The sequence below is a fragment of the Montipora capricornis genome, chromosome 2, assembly GCF_036669925.1.
Source record: "Montipora capricornis isolate CH-2021 chromosome 2, ASM3666992v2, whole genome shotgun sequence".
NCBI lineage: Eukaryota > Metazoa > Cnidaria > Anthozoa > Scleractinia > Acroporidae > Montipora > Montipora capricornis.
In genome coordinates, this window is record NC_090884.1 from 21,222,958 (window position 1) to 21,236,440 (window position 13,483).

Sequence of the window (13,483 nt, forward strand, 5' to 3'; positions counted from 1 at the left end):
AACCGAGTACGTTACATTTTTAAGGCCTTTTGAAATTGATCGACAACTTTATCCCAAGGAAAACACTTTTTTGTTTTTGTTCCTAAAATGTCCTGGTTTGTGGCAGGACTACGGCTTCTTTGAGGACTTGTCTCTGTAGACAAGTTTTTGTCCGCTATAGACAAGTAGGTCGCACTTGGCGTGGTCAGCTGTTGACAGGAATCTTGACATTTTTGTGGTTATAAACAAAGTTGTCCCAATTTTGTCTCAAGTGCGACCCGGGCCTTACTGGGTTGCCAAACCCAGTCGGAATCTCGGTTTCATTTCGTGGGTTTTTTACTGGGTTGCTGCAAACCCAGTCGGAATCTGTCTTTAATTTCGTCGTTTTCTAATTTTTCGTTTTCTTTTTTTTTTTACTTTTTTCCGTGTCGGTAAAAGTCGTGCCTGTCACTCCCCTGCTAAGTGGTGTCTTTGTGCATAGAACCTTCTAAGCGTATTTTCTTAGGATCGAGAGGGTAGTGGGAAATGCGTAGATTTCTCTGGTGGACACAGTAAAACGATTAACTTAACCGGCAATGGCGTCGGAAGTCATGTAACGCGAATGGCGTTGGTGGATCTTTGAACAAAATGTACCCTTATGAAGCTCAATAATGGCAAGCGAATCGGATACTGAACAAGACAGGCGGTCGAATGTTACAAGCGAAGAGTAATGGACTTCGACAACAATCTGTCGCCCGTCGAGCCGTAATCAAAGTGAGCTGTCTTCCTAAAATTTTGCCAAGTGTGGTGTTTTGCACAACACTCAAACCAAATGAACAGTTCTCTGGTAACTCAGTATGGGTCCAACAAAGACAGAGAAGGAATCCATATAGTGGATCTGTTATCTCAGTTGTCTCGCTATTTGTCAGATTTGTATTTACCTGTTCTCAACTCTGCACAGTCTTCCGGTATAACAATTGGAAATTTCACTAATACGTCATTGACGTGAATGGCGTTTTAGTGGATCTTTAAACAAAATATACCCTCATGGAGCTCAAGAATGGATCGTCACTTGGATGAGCAAGACAGCGCTGAAAAATAAATATCTGGATTTTAAGAGATGAGTAATGGTCTTCGACAACAATTTCATTTTTCGCCTTTGGATATCAAGTGAGCTTTGTTTTCTAATATTTTACTAACTTGGTATTATATAAAACACGGAAATCAAATAGCAATTTTTTTATGGATTTAACCACAGTTACTAACTATGAACTATGATTTAACAAATTAACATTGAAGGAATCGAACGCCTACAAGAATGCATCACAGTGTTCACTCAAGTCGCATCTTAGTTGTCTGATAATTTACATTTACCGGTATTTTGTACTCAACTCTGCAAAGGTGTAAAATATTTGGAAATGTGACAGTGAAGAATTATTTGAATGAAAGTTGCTGTCGCTTTTGTGCTTCATTATTTACGGTCAGCGTTCCGAGTCGAAATGGGTTTTGATGTGAACTGTCAAAAATGTATTTAACTCTTGTTTGCACGCACGCAATTGAAATAGGAAGGTATTTTTGCCTCTAATAGTAAATATGTTGTTTGTTTCGATTAATTTTTCGCTGGAAAAGGATTTTACCGAGATATTTCCAGCCTTTGTGAACTTTAATATCATGTTGTGTAATTTTCGAGCCTAACAAATTTGCATACGTGTGTTGAAATGTGATACGGGAGCATTTTTGTGGTATAGTGTAACGGAAATAAACAGGTCTGTTGGAAGCTTGCTTGAGTTTCAACAAAATGACCCCCAAAATCGGCAAAAAAAATCTGACACTGATGAGTAATAAAGTAGCTGCTATCCCCAAAACGATGGAATTACCTGGCGATAAATAACCTCGTCTTGGAGAGTAAAGTTTTGACTGTCAACCTGAAGAATTGGGCGATTGTGATCTTTGTGTTGAATTCGCACATTTCTTGTCAAACTTTATAACACTTGAAAGAAAAAGAAAACTTACAAAAACAAAAACCCGGTATCTGTGTCAAATGATGATTTGACACTGTTTCGCGAGAAAAACACCGCGGTAACTTCATCACGGCGCCCTCTGAATCCGATGTAACTTTCGATTCTGCGCTTTTACTTGTGCAGCCAAAAGTACAATAGCAAAAATCTCCCAGAATGTTTGTCGGTGATCGTAACTTTTTATATTCGGGGTTAAAAATTAATGTTGTTTTCGTGTCATAAATGTTGTTGCTGATGGAAAAATATTTTATTCTCGATCGACCGTCCAGAAAACTTCCTTCCGGCTCTTCCCAAAAAGTTTGTACCACTATTTATTTACTTTTGCATCAATATTTGTTTCGCATAAAGCAAGCTAACAATATCAGTTCCTTGCTTGGTCCGCATTTGTTAGCGTTAAAATAGAATTTTCTGTCCAATGCTTCTGTTTTGAGGGGTATATTGTTTTTGGTCTCCCATCCAGATGCTAACCCCGCCGAATAGGGATAAATTTCAGCGAACTATTGTAGCTGTCAGATGCTCAGAGGGCACGCTTAAACTTGTGGTGAAAAGAAGTTGTGAGAGAACTTGAAAATTATCAACACGTCAGCCCAGAAGCCAATGTTTCTGGCTTCTCTTTTATTTGTTATTCTTCAGAGACTGGTATGCTGTAGTTCAATACCACACAATTCACTGCCTTCTGATTTTCTGTAACATGTACCACAGGCAACCCAGTGTATGCTTCACGGAAGCATCTCGCTTGTTATTTTTCCCCTTGTCGGGAAAAGTTTTGCCTGTCACTCCCATGCTAAGTGGTGTCTTTGTGCATAGAGTCTTGTGGCCGTATTTTGTTAGGTTTGAGGGGGCTGGGGTAATGCGTAGCTTGCTCTGCACAATTAACCTGTAATGGCGTCGAAAGTCATTGTAACGCGAATGGCGTTTTAGTACATCTTTAAAGAAAATATACCCATATGGAGCTCAAGAATGGAACGTCAAGACAGGCGGTGAAACATAAAGATCTGGAATCTTAAAAGCGACGATTAATGGACTTAGACAGTGTGAATCTTTCGCCCGTCGAGCCGAAATCAAAATGAGCTGTACTTCTAATATTTCGCCAAGGTGGTGTTACGTACAACACTGAAACCAAATGGAAATTTCTCTGGTAACTTACGGGTTCAACAAAGACAGAGAAGGAATCGAACACCACAAGTAGATCTGTGATCTCTGTTGTGTGTCTCACAGTGTTTACTGAAGTCGCATCTATTTAAAGTTTGCCTGTTTGTCTGGCAAGTAACATTCATTTTGTACTCAACTCTGCAAAGGTTGAAAAAAATTGGAAATGTGACAGTGAAAAATTATTTGAATGAAAGCTTGTTGTCTCTTTTGTGCTTTATTATTTACGGTCAAGATTCTTTCGAAAAGGGTTTGATGTGGACTGTCAGAAATTTATTTAATTGCATATGCTTTGTGATTGTGTTTCGCTTGCACGCACGCAACTGAAATAGGAAGGGTTTCTTGCCTCTTATAACAAATATGTTGCTTGTTTCAATAAATGTTTCGCTGGAAAATATTTCTGTGAAATTTCCAGCTTTTGTAAATTTATCGTGTTGTGTAATTTTCGAGCGTAGCAAATTTGCATACATGTGTTGAAATGTGATACGGGAAAAATTTTTGTGGTAACGCATAAGTCACGAAAATAAACGGGTCCGTTGGATTCAACAAAATGACCCGCAAAATCGGCAAAAGATTGACGCTGATGAATAATAAATTAGCTGCTATTACCAAAACGATGGAATTACCTGGTGATAAATAACCTTGTCTTGGAGAGTAAATTTTTGATTTTCCAGAAAGAATGGTCAACCTCTGAGAGTTGGGCGTTTGTGATCTTTGTGTTGAATTCGCACATTTCTTGTCAAAATTTATAACAATTGAAAGAAAAAGAAAACTAACAAAAACAAAAACCCGGTATCTTGGCATCATTTGACACAGATGCTTCACTGTTTCGCGAGTAAACATGCCGCGGTAACTTGATCACTGCGCCCACTGAATTCGATGTGCGATTTACTCGTTGCAGCCAAAAGTACAATTGGCCGTTTTTATACTAGAGACGCATAATCCGTCCAGACGAATTATGCGTCTCTCATGTTATCCGTCTAGTGTAAAGACGGGACGAACTATATGAGACGCATGATTCGTCTTGGACGAACTTGAGCAAACATTTTTTCTGCGTCTGTTAATTTCGTCTAGTATAAAGACGGGCACTAGACGCATAATGCGTCTGGACGAACTTTCCAGTTTAGTGCGTCTTCGAAGACGCACTAAAATAAATTCTTCGTCCAGACGCATAATGCGTCTTGTGGCCGTCTTTATACTAGACGAATTTAACAGACGCAGAAAAAAAGTTTGCCCAAGTTCGTCCCAGACGAATTATGCGTCTGTAGTATAAAAACGGCCAATTACAACAAAACAACTAAAATCTCCCAAAATGTTTTTCGCAGATGGTAACTTTTTATATTCGTGGTTCAAAATTAATGTTGTTCTCATGTCGTAAATTTTGTTACCGATGGCAAATTATTTTATTCTCGATCGACAGTCCTGAAACTTCCTTCTGCTCTTCTTAAAAAAAACTGTGCATCCATATTTATTTACTTTTACATCAATATTTGTTTTGCATAAAGCAAGCTAACAAAATCTGTATCTTGCTTGGTTCGCATTTGAAAGAGTAACCCCGCCGGACAGAGCTTAACTTCAGCTTTCAACTTTTGTTTACAAAGCCGTAAGATGCTGTTAGTGCACGCTTACACTTGTGATGGAAAGAAGTTGCATGATCAACATGTCAGCCCAGAAGCCAATGTTTCTCGATTCCCTTTTATTTTCTTCAATCTTTCTGGGTTCAGTAGTTTGCTAGTAACCACATGTCTTCTCAAGGGGCTATTTAGCCAAGACTTCTACCATGGCGCGACAATGATATACAATACCTAAACAATATCGTGTACTGTTAGACCTACATATTACACAAAGACAACTGTCAACATGTCTGCTGACATGTTGACAACAATGTTTTTCACTTCCCATTTATTTTCTTCAATCTTTCTGGGTTCAGTACTTTGCTAGTAACCACATGTCTTCTCATGCTATTTACCCAAGACTTCTACCATGGCACTATGTACAATGATAGACAATACCAAAACAATATTGTGCACTATTACGCAAGGACAACTTGAATCTCCTGGAAGACAACACACTGCTCAGTTGACATTATGGAATAAATCGCTGTGTTACTTCACTACCACACGTAAGTAATGCGTGTCAATTTTTTTTTAAAGAGGACAGGAATTTCTTCTTTCTGACAAATGGTTAATTAATAGGCCGGTAGCCAGGTTTTAACCTCAGAAAAGAATCTGTTTTGTCGTACGAACGTGTGAGGACCTGTGAGCCAAAGGGCCTCTGCTGGTATGACTTCTGGGTGACCCCTTAAATGGTCTTAATGACCCCCCAACTTGAAAAAAATTGCCTGGAGCGCTGCTCGTACCACAGGCAACCCAGTGTACCCTCACGGAGGATCTAGTTCATGAAAGTCAGAGACTGCAGAAATTTTCTTGTTTTTAAGATCGATTGTCATTAATCTTTCGATGAGAATTCGATTCAGAGTTATATATAAAAACTATGTTATTTTTTTCATCTGTCTTTTGACTTGTCTTTGTCTTTTTTCAGATAAGACTAACAAGATGAGGAATTATAAAGCGGAAACAACACCTTCAGTCCTTTCTTAGTGTGTGCAATAAACATTTGCAACTGCAAGACACGCTGGTAAAACGGCCGTCAGAGCAATTTGCAGTTAGTTTTTTTGCAGACTATTTATTTAAAGAAGAAACAAGTGAATTCTAATCAAGACCGTGTTTTGTTATCTTTAACTGAAGAAAATGTTTTGACCTGGCATCAGACTAGACTGAAAAGAAGAGGAATTATGAAGAGGAAACAACGTCTTCAGTCTTCCTTAATGTGTACAATAAACGTTTGCTTAGTGCATCTGCATGACATACAGGAAAACGTCCGTCAGAGCAATTTGCAGTTAGTTTTCTTGCAGACTATTTGAAGAAACGAGTGAATTTTACTCAAGAGCGTGTTTTGTTATCTCTAAACTGAATTTATTACCAAAGCTCAAAAAACTAAAAGACCTCAAAATGGGACAGGACATTACAAAATAAGTAAACAAGTGAGGCAAAGGGCCTCTGCTGGCACAACATGTGGGTGACCCCTGAATGACCCCTGAATGACCCCCCACTTGATAAAAATTAACTGGAACGCTGCAGTTGAATACCACCCAATTCAGTGCCTTACCACGTACCACGTACCACAGGCAACCAAAAATATTGCCAATTTCACGACATAACCGCCCACGTTTCATTCGTCAAAAGTGACACATAACCGGACAAAGCGTTAACGTTTGACTCGGAAAAGTAAAACTTCGCGCCACATTCGTCACACTTCCAAGGATGGACGCAAATAGTAGTAACATACATGAAAATTTATTTGACCCTCACCATTACGCGAAGACTGTCAGCCAGCTCGTAGCCTTGTCAGTTCTTTTTCGTCTTTCTTAGAACTAAGACATAAAACTCCTCCCAAAATTTTTTTTGAGGGCGCCGGACCGGTTCAAAGCTTACAATTATCAAGTTGTTTGTGTTTTTTGTTGTAGTCTTTGTTTTGTAGTTTCCTTCAAACTTTCAATGAATACAATGCTATTCTCGCCAAATCTGTCCGCCACTGCGCCATCCAGGCTCGCATTTGATTGGCTACCTGTGAACTTCTTTGTTCATTTAACAATCCGCATGCTTGCTTTATTACCTTTTTTTGCATTTAATTGCCTATTTTTGCATTCAATTACCTCTTTTCTGCACTGTCACCGAAAAACTGCACATCTCTCAGCCAATCAGATTGCAGAAATTTCTTCATGTATATCACCATGTATTGCAAGTATGTATTGCCTTTAAGCACGGAGTCCCTCCTTGTGAATTTGATTTCTGATAGTAGTTGTGGGGTAACCTCTCTCCCGCAACTGTTTTTGAAATTTCCAAATGTTTTCCTCGAAAGTGTCTTTTGAGGAGTTTGTTCTAAGGATTCGTAGGGCTTCACTTTAACGCTTGGTGGGTGACAAGAGGTGAAATACGTATATTGGAAACTCTCGCGGTTTGTTTAAAATGTGTTTGTACATTAAGGAAAGATTGATCCTTGATCTCGTGCCTTTGTATACTATGGCGTCTCGAAACAGTCTCAGTGTCAGATATTTCTTCCGTCAATTTACAGTGCAACGCGCCTTACCGTGGACACCGAACAAACTTTCGCATTTGACAACTACGTGTAAATACGTCAACTCATCGGTGTTCAACAAACCACGGTGCCAACTTTGCAAGGAGGCATAACTGTCAATCAAATTCGCACACCCTGATTGGCGGATAATTTGTAAAAGACTTCGTTTGGGGGCCACGGTAAGGCACGTCGCTCTAAAATAGTAGGGTGATGTAAATTTGCTTGTTCGATGAAAGTCGCTATGTTCGGTTTACTTATGTCCCACAAGGAAACGACATCGTCAATGTAGCGTTTCCAAACTTTAGATTTTGAAACGGCTTTACTCAGGATTCCCAAAAGAAACCGCTGTCTTGGTTTTCATTGCAGTCCCATGGGTTTGCCTCGTAGGCGGCAGCTTCTTCTTGAGTTATAAGTGGCTCTAAATCTTCGTCACAGGGTATGAAGCAAGCTTCACTGTCCTCTTAAATCACACTACTCTGGTCTGAACTCAACTCCGAACCGTCCACTGGCGAAAAAGACGAAGGACTTGAAGACAACATTTCTTTTTACTCTATTTACTAAAAGTATGCGGCGACAAGACTTCGCTAGATGATGAGGTGACGTCACGGAGTGAACGCCGCTTGACAAAAATTTTGGGTTCGAATACTTGGGGGACAAAATTTGCACACTTTCGGGCAGCCTTTACAGATGTAAATCAGCGTCAGGTTAGCCGTGGATACACTTTCTTGTCAACTTTAGGGTTTAGTCTTCGTCGCAGTAGCACTTTAAACAAGAATTTAATTAAATCTCAGTATGGATGTAATAAACATCATAATACGCCATGAAAAGTGTATCCGTATGGTATTTACGTACTTTCCATGAAGTAGCAAAGGAGGTTGTCTGATGGGTTCTTTTGCCTTCAATACCCAGTTTAATGTCCTTTAAGGAACTAATGAGAAGTTGGCGGAATGGAAATTCGTTATTGCTTTCATTAAAGCACTAAGTCCATGGGATTATGCAAAGTGTAAAAGTGACCAAGCTTGTGCCAGGAAGAGTAGTCATCTAAATGGAGGCCAACTACACATAAAACCCAACGTTTGGGTAAAAAGAGTCAAAAGAGTTTTCAAAATCAAGATTTGAAAAGATAACAAAAAGTATAACTTAAAACCACAACATTGCCCTTAGCCAACTAAGACCTTTGTGCTAAAAATACCCACGGTTAATTATTTCCCTTTGTCCTTTGTTCAATCTTCAACCCCTTGTGTATTACAAGCTAAACACAATTGAGTCAAGAACAACAAAAACGCTTGGAAAGTCCAGGATAAATGATAGTCTAAGTTCTCAGAGCTTTAAATTGACTGAACAGACTCAAAATGCGTGAATCCAGGTCCGCTGTGAACAGAAGTGTTTCAAGTGAGCGCAAGTACTTGAACACTTGCTCATAATTCTGAAATAATGAAAAACCAAACACTGGTAAGAAAAACAATATAACCTAACTAGTAGACGGCTTCCTGATTGAAGAGTACATGTAAGTTGGCGCCTACCATCAATTTGGCCCGGGCCAATTTGCGCGCGGACCATACGCCTTTTCTGGGTTGAGTTTGTTGGTTCTCTTTTCCGCCTCGAGAGGCTTTTCTGCGAACTCTGGATTTCCCTGTTTGGTTAAAACTCTTCACTTGTCGATGATAATGACGATGGTTATTATTATTAAGAGATGTATTTTTCGATGTTGGCTCAGGCATACTCGAAAAAAATTCGAGTGCTCTTTTGCGAGAGTTGATTACTTCTTCAGATGCTCAACCACTGAGCTATAGGGAAAAACGAAAGGAAAGGAACTTCATTTAAGTGTCTAGTCTTCTGGCGCTGGAGCAGTAATTGGGGACACTGTTAACTGAAATCAACAAATTCATGTAAAAAAGCGTTCTCTGGTTAAATTCTTTTAATATAAAAACGTAAGCTTTCGGCTTCCAGACTAAAGCCTTTAAAAACTAAGATGTAAATGCGCGAGATGGAAATATATACAAAATGGAAGTGCGGAAAAATTGTAAAAACGATAAAAGGGAAAAATGCGCTAATCTAAAGGAATAGAGTATTGTTTTGGCAAACGCTTGGAGTTATTGTCAGCTTCATTAGTATTAGCGGTGTGCCAAGATTCCAAAGTTTTTCGGATTCGGATGTTTCCCTTGTCAATTACTCTGGCATTGTTGAAATCAATAGAGTGATTGTTACACCAAGCGTGAGCTGCAATATTAGAGCCAGTTTTACATAGTTTTACATTACGAAAGTGTTCCTTTTTCCTCGCTGAAAAACACCTTTCAGTCTCACCAATGTAGCTCCAGGAACAATCGACGCAAGGGATTTTATACACCACATTGGTCTGAAGTTCAATAGGAGGCCTAAACTTGGGGGATGGGAATTCTTGTTAAAGTCTTGTGAGGTCTAGTAACAACGTTAATTCCATTCTTTCGAAGAAGACGTGTGAGGGGTTCTGTGACACCACGAACATAAGGAAGTCAGGCCATAGCGGTGGATTTATTTCAATCAGATTGAAAAACAAGCCCACCAATTCTTCCGGTGAAGGAATAACTTCCGGGGAAGGTTTTTCTCTTTTAATACGTTAGAGATGACGGCAGGTGGATAGCCGTTGGCAAGAAGGGTGTTAGTGACGTAATTAACTTCAGACGATTTCCCTTCCAAAGTATTCGGTAGATTACAAGCACGGTTTAGGAGGGTAGATGCAGTACTTATTTTGTGTTTCTTCTCATGATAGGAACTGAAGTCCAAATATCTGTCCTTGTGCGTTGGTTAACGAAAGACGTCAATGACAATGAAACCATTCTTCCTGGAGACTAGGGTATCTAGAAACGAGATTTGTTGATTGCTCTATTTTTCATAGTAAGAAATCATGGGGTCTATAGAGTTTAATTTGTCGTGGAATTCAGGTACGCAATCTTTCTTGATGATGACAACACTGTCATCAACATACCTTTTCCAGGTTTTGGGGGGAACTCTCATGGACGATATGGCTGATTCGTCGATAGCCTCCATGCAAAGGTTGGCGACGACAGGACTAACCGGGCTTCCCATAGCACAACTATGTATTTGTTTGTAGAAGCAATCATTATAGACGAAAAACTGTTAAAAAGAACAAATTCCAGCAGCGAGATAACATTATCAGTAGTGAGGTTGGTTCTTGACTGTGAAGTATCATCATCCATTATTTTTTTACGGATATAAGCACAAGCTTTCTGGACTGGGATGGCTGTAAATAGGGAAACGACCTCGAACGAAACCATTATTTCATCGTCCAGTATCTCCATGTTTGCCACGTCTTTAGAAAATTCAGAAGAATTAAGAACAGAGTAGCCATTACGATTCTGGATGGGTGCCAAAATGTCAGTAAGAACTTTTACCCGGAGAAAAACCTCTCCGAGCAGAGTAGAGAACCAACAAACTCAACCCACGTATAAAGCCCAGTCTGGGAATCCAACCCGGGCCAACGTGAGCTAGGACACTAAACTAGGTTCAGGTGACAATTGTCCTGCTAGGGTTGGAAAAGTGGTCGCAAGAACCTAGTTTAATGGCCTACTTCAATGGTAAACGGATTCCTTACTTTAAAATAAGTTCAAAGATGAAAACAAATGAGATGCAGAAGAGCTTGAACGCGTAACTTTGCTTTAAGTTACTGTCAATATCATATCCGCTACACTTACGTCGGGATAACTTTCTCCGATGGATAAGTCACCATCTGCCAGTTTCAATCTCTGCAAAGACTTCAATACTTGCCCACGTAACTGTGAATATGCACACTCTAAGCACATCTAAGGCGAGTGCGGAAACCTTGGACAACGTTCAACACGAAGTATCTTTTCTTCAATGGATAGTGACTTATTCATTGAACAAAGTTATATGGCCTGTGAATAAAAGGGGCCCTCAGATCCGAGAACACCAAAACGTCTTAATTTCCTAAACTGTAAGTCTATCTTCTCAGTTTTGTACTTGATACCAAGGATTTTCCTTTCCCACATTCAATGCTGAAAGTTTATGGGGAACAGATTGTCCTTTATAAACGAAAGGACACTAGACAACATGGACACCTTGAACTGGTCGCATACCGTGATTAACACTTCTCGAAGCCTCTCTGTCGTATATTTGAACCACTGAGTGTCGACTTCAAGCTGCTGTTGCTCTGCCCGTACAATGTGCTCAGTCAGGATCATGATAAAACGCTGAAATTTAAACAAGTGTTAATTTCAACCGGAAACAACCGAAAAACCTGTGCACTGAGCTGTGGCCTTGTAATTCTAAGAAAAGATACATTTCTTAGAGAAAGCGAAGTACAGCGTATCTAACAAGTGCATGCCATTTATGGTTAGGAAGGTCAAAGCCGTTTCATGTCCATTTCAACTGAAACTGGCCACCGAACACCAAAATAAAGCAAATAGTTAGGCATCATTATTCAGTACACAATTCAAAGAAAGCCTTCTCGGAAAGATGGACTGTGGCAATGCAGTAGCTTCAAACCTCAGTCGGCCTTAAATCTCACCTGAAAAACAATAAGAAACAATTGTTTTTGTGCTCTCTCCGCATTTTCCAACTTTTCTGTAAGTTCGTCCAGCTCTTTTTGCTGTTCTTCAATGTGGTCGTCAGTGGGTAATCCAGTTTTCGCCTCTCCGTTAGTTTCCTCTGGCTAAAATTAACAGGTACAAAACCTTTCGCAAATATGCTTACCATACAACCTTTACTTCGTCCTGTTGGAAACTTGATGACGAGAACTGAACAGTAATGTCAGTCCAAATGACTTTCATCCAGAGCTTTTGGTCATACGGAAGTCTTATCAAAGGCGTAGCTGGGGGGGTCCTGGGGTGCCCGTGACCCCCCTTTGTAAGTCTACAATATTCAGTTGGCGGAAGCGCTTGAATCTGGTGAGCATTTGACACAGTGTGACCCCTCCTCCCCCCTTCCCCCTTGAAAAATCCTGGCTGCGCCGCTGCTTATCCATTTCAGTTACTTATATAGCCCATGCCATTTTTCTTTGAATAGACATGACTCCACTCATCATTACAACATACAGTTCTTTCACTTATTTTCTGGGGTTTTGTTGATGCTCTTGTCCCTTTTTTGAAAACGAGTTAAAATAATACTTGTTCGCCCACCAACTGAATGTCTTGACAGCCCATTTTGGAACGTCCTTCTTCTATACCACCCCTAACAATCGCCGACAAGCCAATGGGCCTTGATCACACGGCGGTCATGTTGAGTGCCCAGGAATTGAAAACTTTTGTTTTACCACAACCAGGTTTTCTGAACCCGCGAGACTGAGCACCCCCAGCAAACCATTGTTTTAACGAAAACCGCTGGTCAGCAACCGGGTTCTGGTCATTGCTGTCTAAGGTCTTCCTGCCAAAACCCCTGTTGAAACCGTTACTGACGAATTTCAGATTGCTTTACTTATAAAATTATCCTTTTGATAAATGAAACACTTGCACAGAATCGGGTCGTGACTCTCTTTAGCATTACGAATTACGAATTACGTGACCTGTTTCTTTGCCCTTTCTTCAAGTTTTGCAAGCTTTTCTTTAGCTTCGTGTACTTCCCCTGTAACCTAAGTAAAGATACGTCAACATGTAAGGCATCATTCTAAGTGAAAGTAATTATCGCAGTTAATGAAGCAACTCGACTAATCACTTGCAAAGATGGCTAAAGTTACTTCATTTACGGCAATGATAACTTTCACTTAGAAATACATAACCGCAGTTAAAAGATATAAAATTGCATATACCGGTAGTCTCTATCGAAAGGTAAAACAGTCCCACAATAGCATTATTCATGACCTCCTGACTTGCTGACCACTTCGCCATTACAACACTCTGTTTTAAAACAAAGTTTTAAAACTGCAGTGTCGTGAGAAGTGTCCCACTGATTATCAAGTGCGTTACTAACAGAAGATTACCCACGGTTTTAAAGACGGTGCCTACTATTGTTATTGCGCATTCGTTTTGCGCATCTCGAGATACTCGGATTTCCAATCGGCGGTGCTTAATAATACAGGGATATTTTTTATGCTGAGAAAGCAGAACTTAGTAAGTGCTCTTGGTATCCAAAAAGAAAATTGGGGGTAACCACGCATTCTTCAGAGATAATTAAGCTTGAATTTGGAAAAGAACGCCATACATTGCTTTGTATTTTAAAGCTTTTTACAAATATTGTTGATTAATTATCTTCGAAAAATGTGTGGTTAC

General features: G+C 39.8%; 1 protein-coding gene across 4 annotated transcripts in view; it reads right to left on the reverse strand.

Moving 5' to 3' along the window:
• Nucleotides 1-6,078: 6,078 nt before the first annotated feature.
• The window catches only part of LOC138039066 (nuclear cap-binding protein subunit 1-like), a 15,478-nt gene continuing 8,073 nt past the window's right edge, over nucleotides 6,079-13,483 (reverse strand). For all 4 annotated transcript variants that reach the window (XR_011130358.1, XM_068885234.1, XM_068885233.1 and 1 more), the window contains exons 2-5: nucleotides 12,781-12,846; nucleotides 11,788-11,931; nucleotides 11,357-11,470; nucleotides 6,079-8,688 (exon numbers count right to left, since the gene is read on the reverse strand). Coding sequence is in view for 3 of the 4 variants with exons in the window: in XM_068885234.1 (XP_068741335.1) it covers nucleotides 8,575-8,688; nucleotides 11,357-11,470; nucleotides 11,788-11,931; nucleotides 12,781-12,846 (438 nt within the window). In the remaining variant the exon portion in view is untranslated. The remainder of the gene's footprint in view (nucleotides 8,689-11,356; nucleotides 11,471-11,787; nucleotides 11,932-12,780; nucleotides 12,847-13,483) is intronic.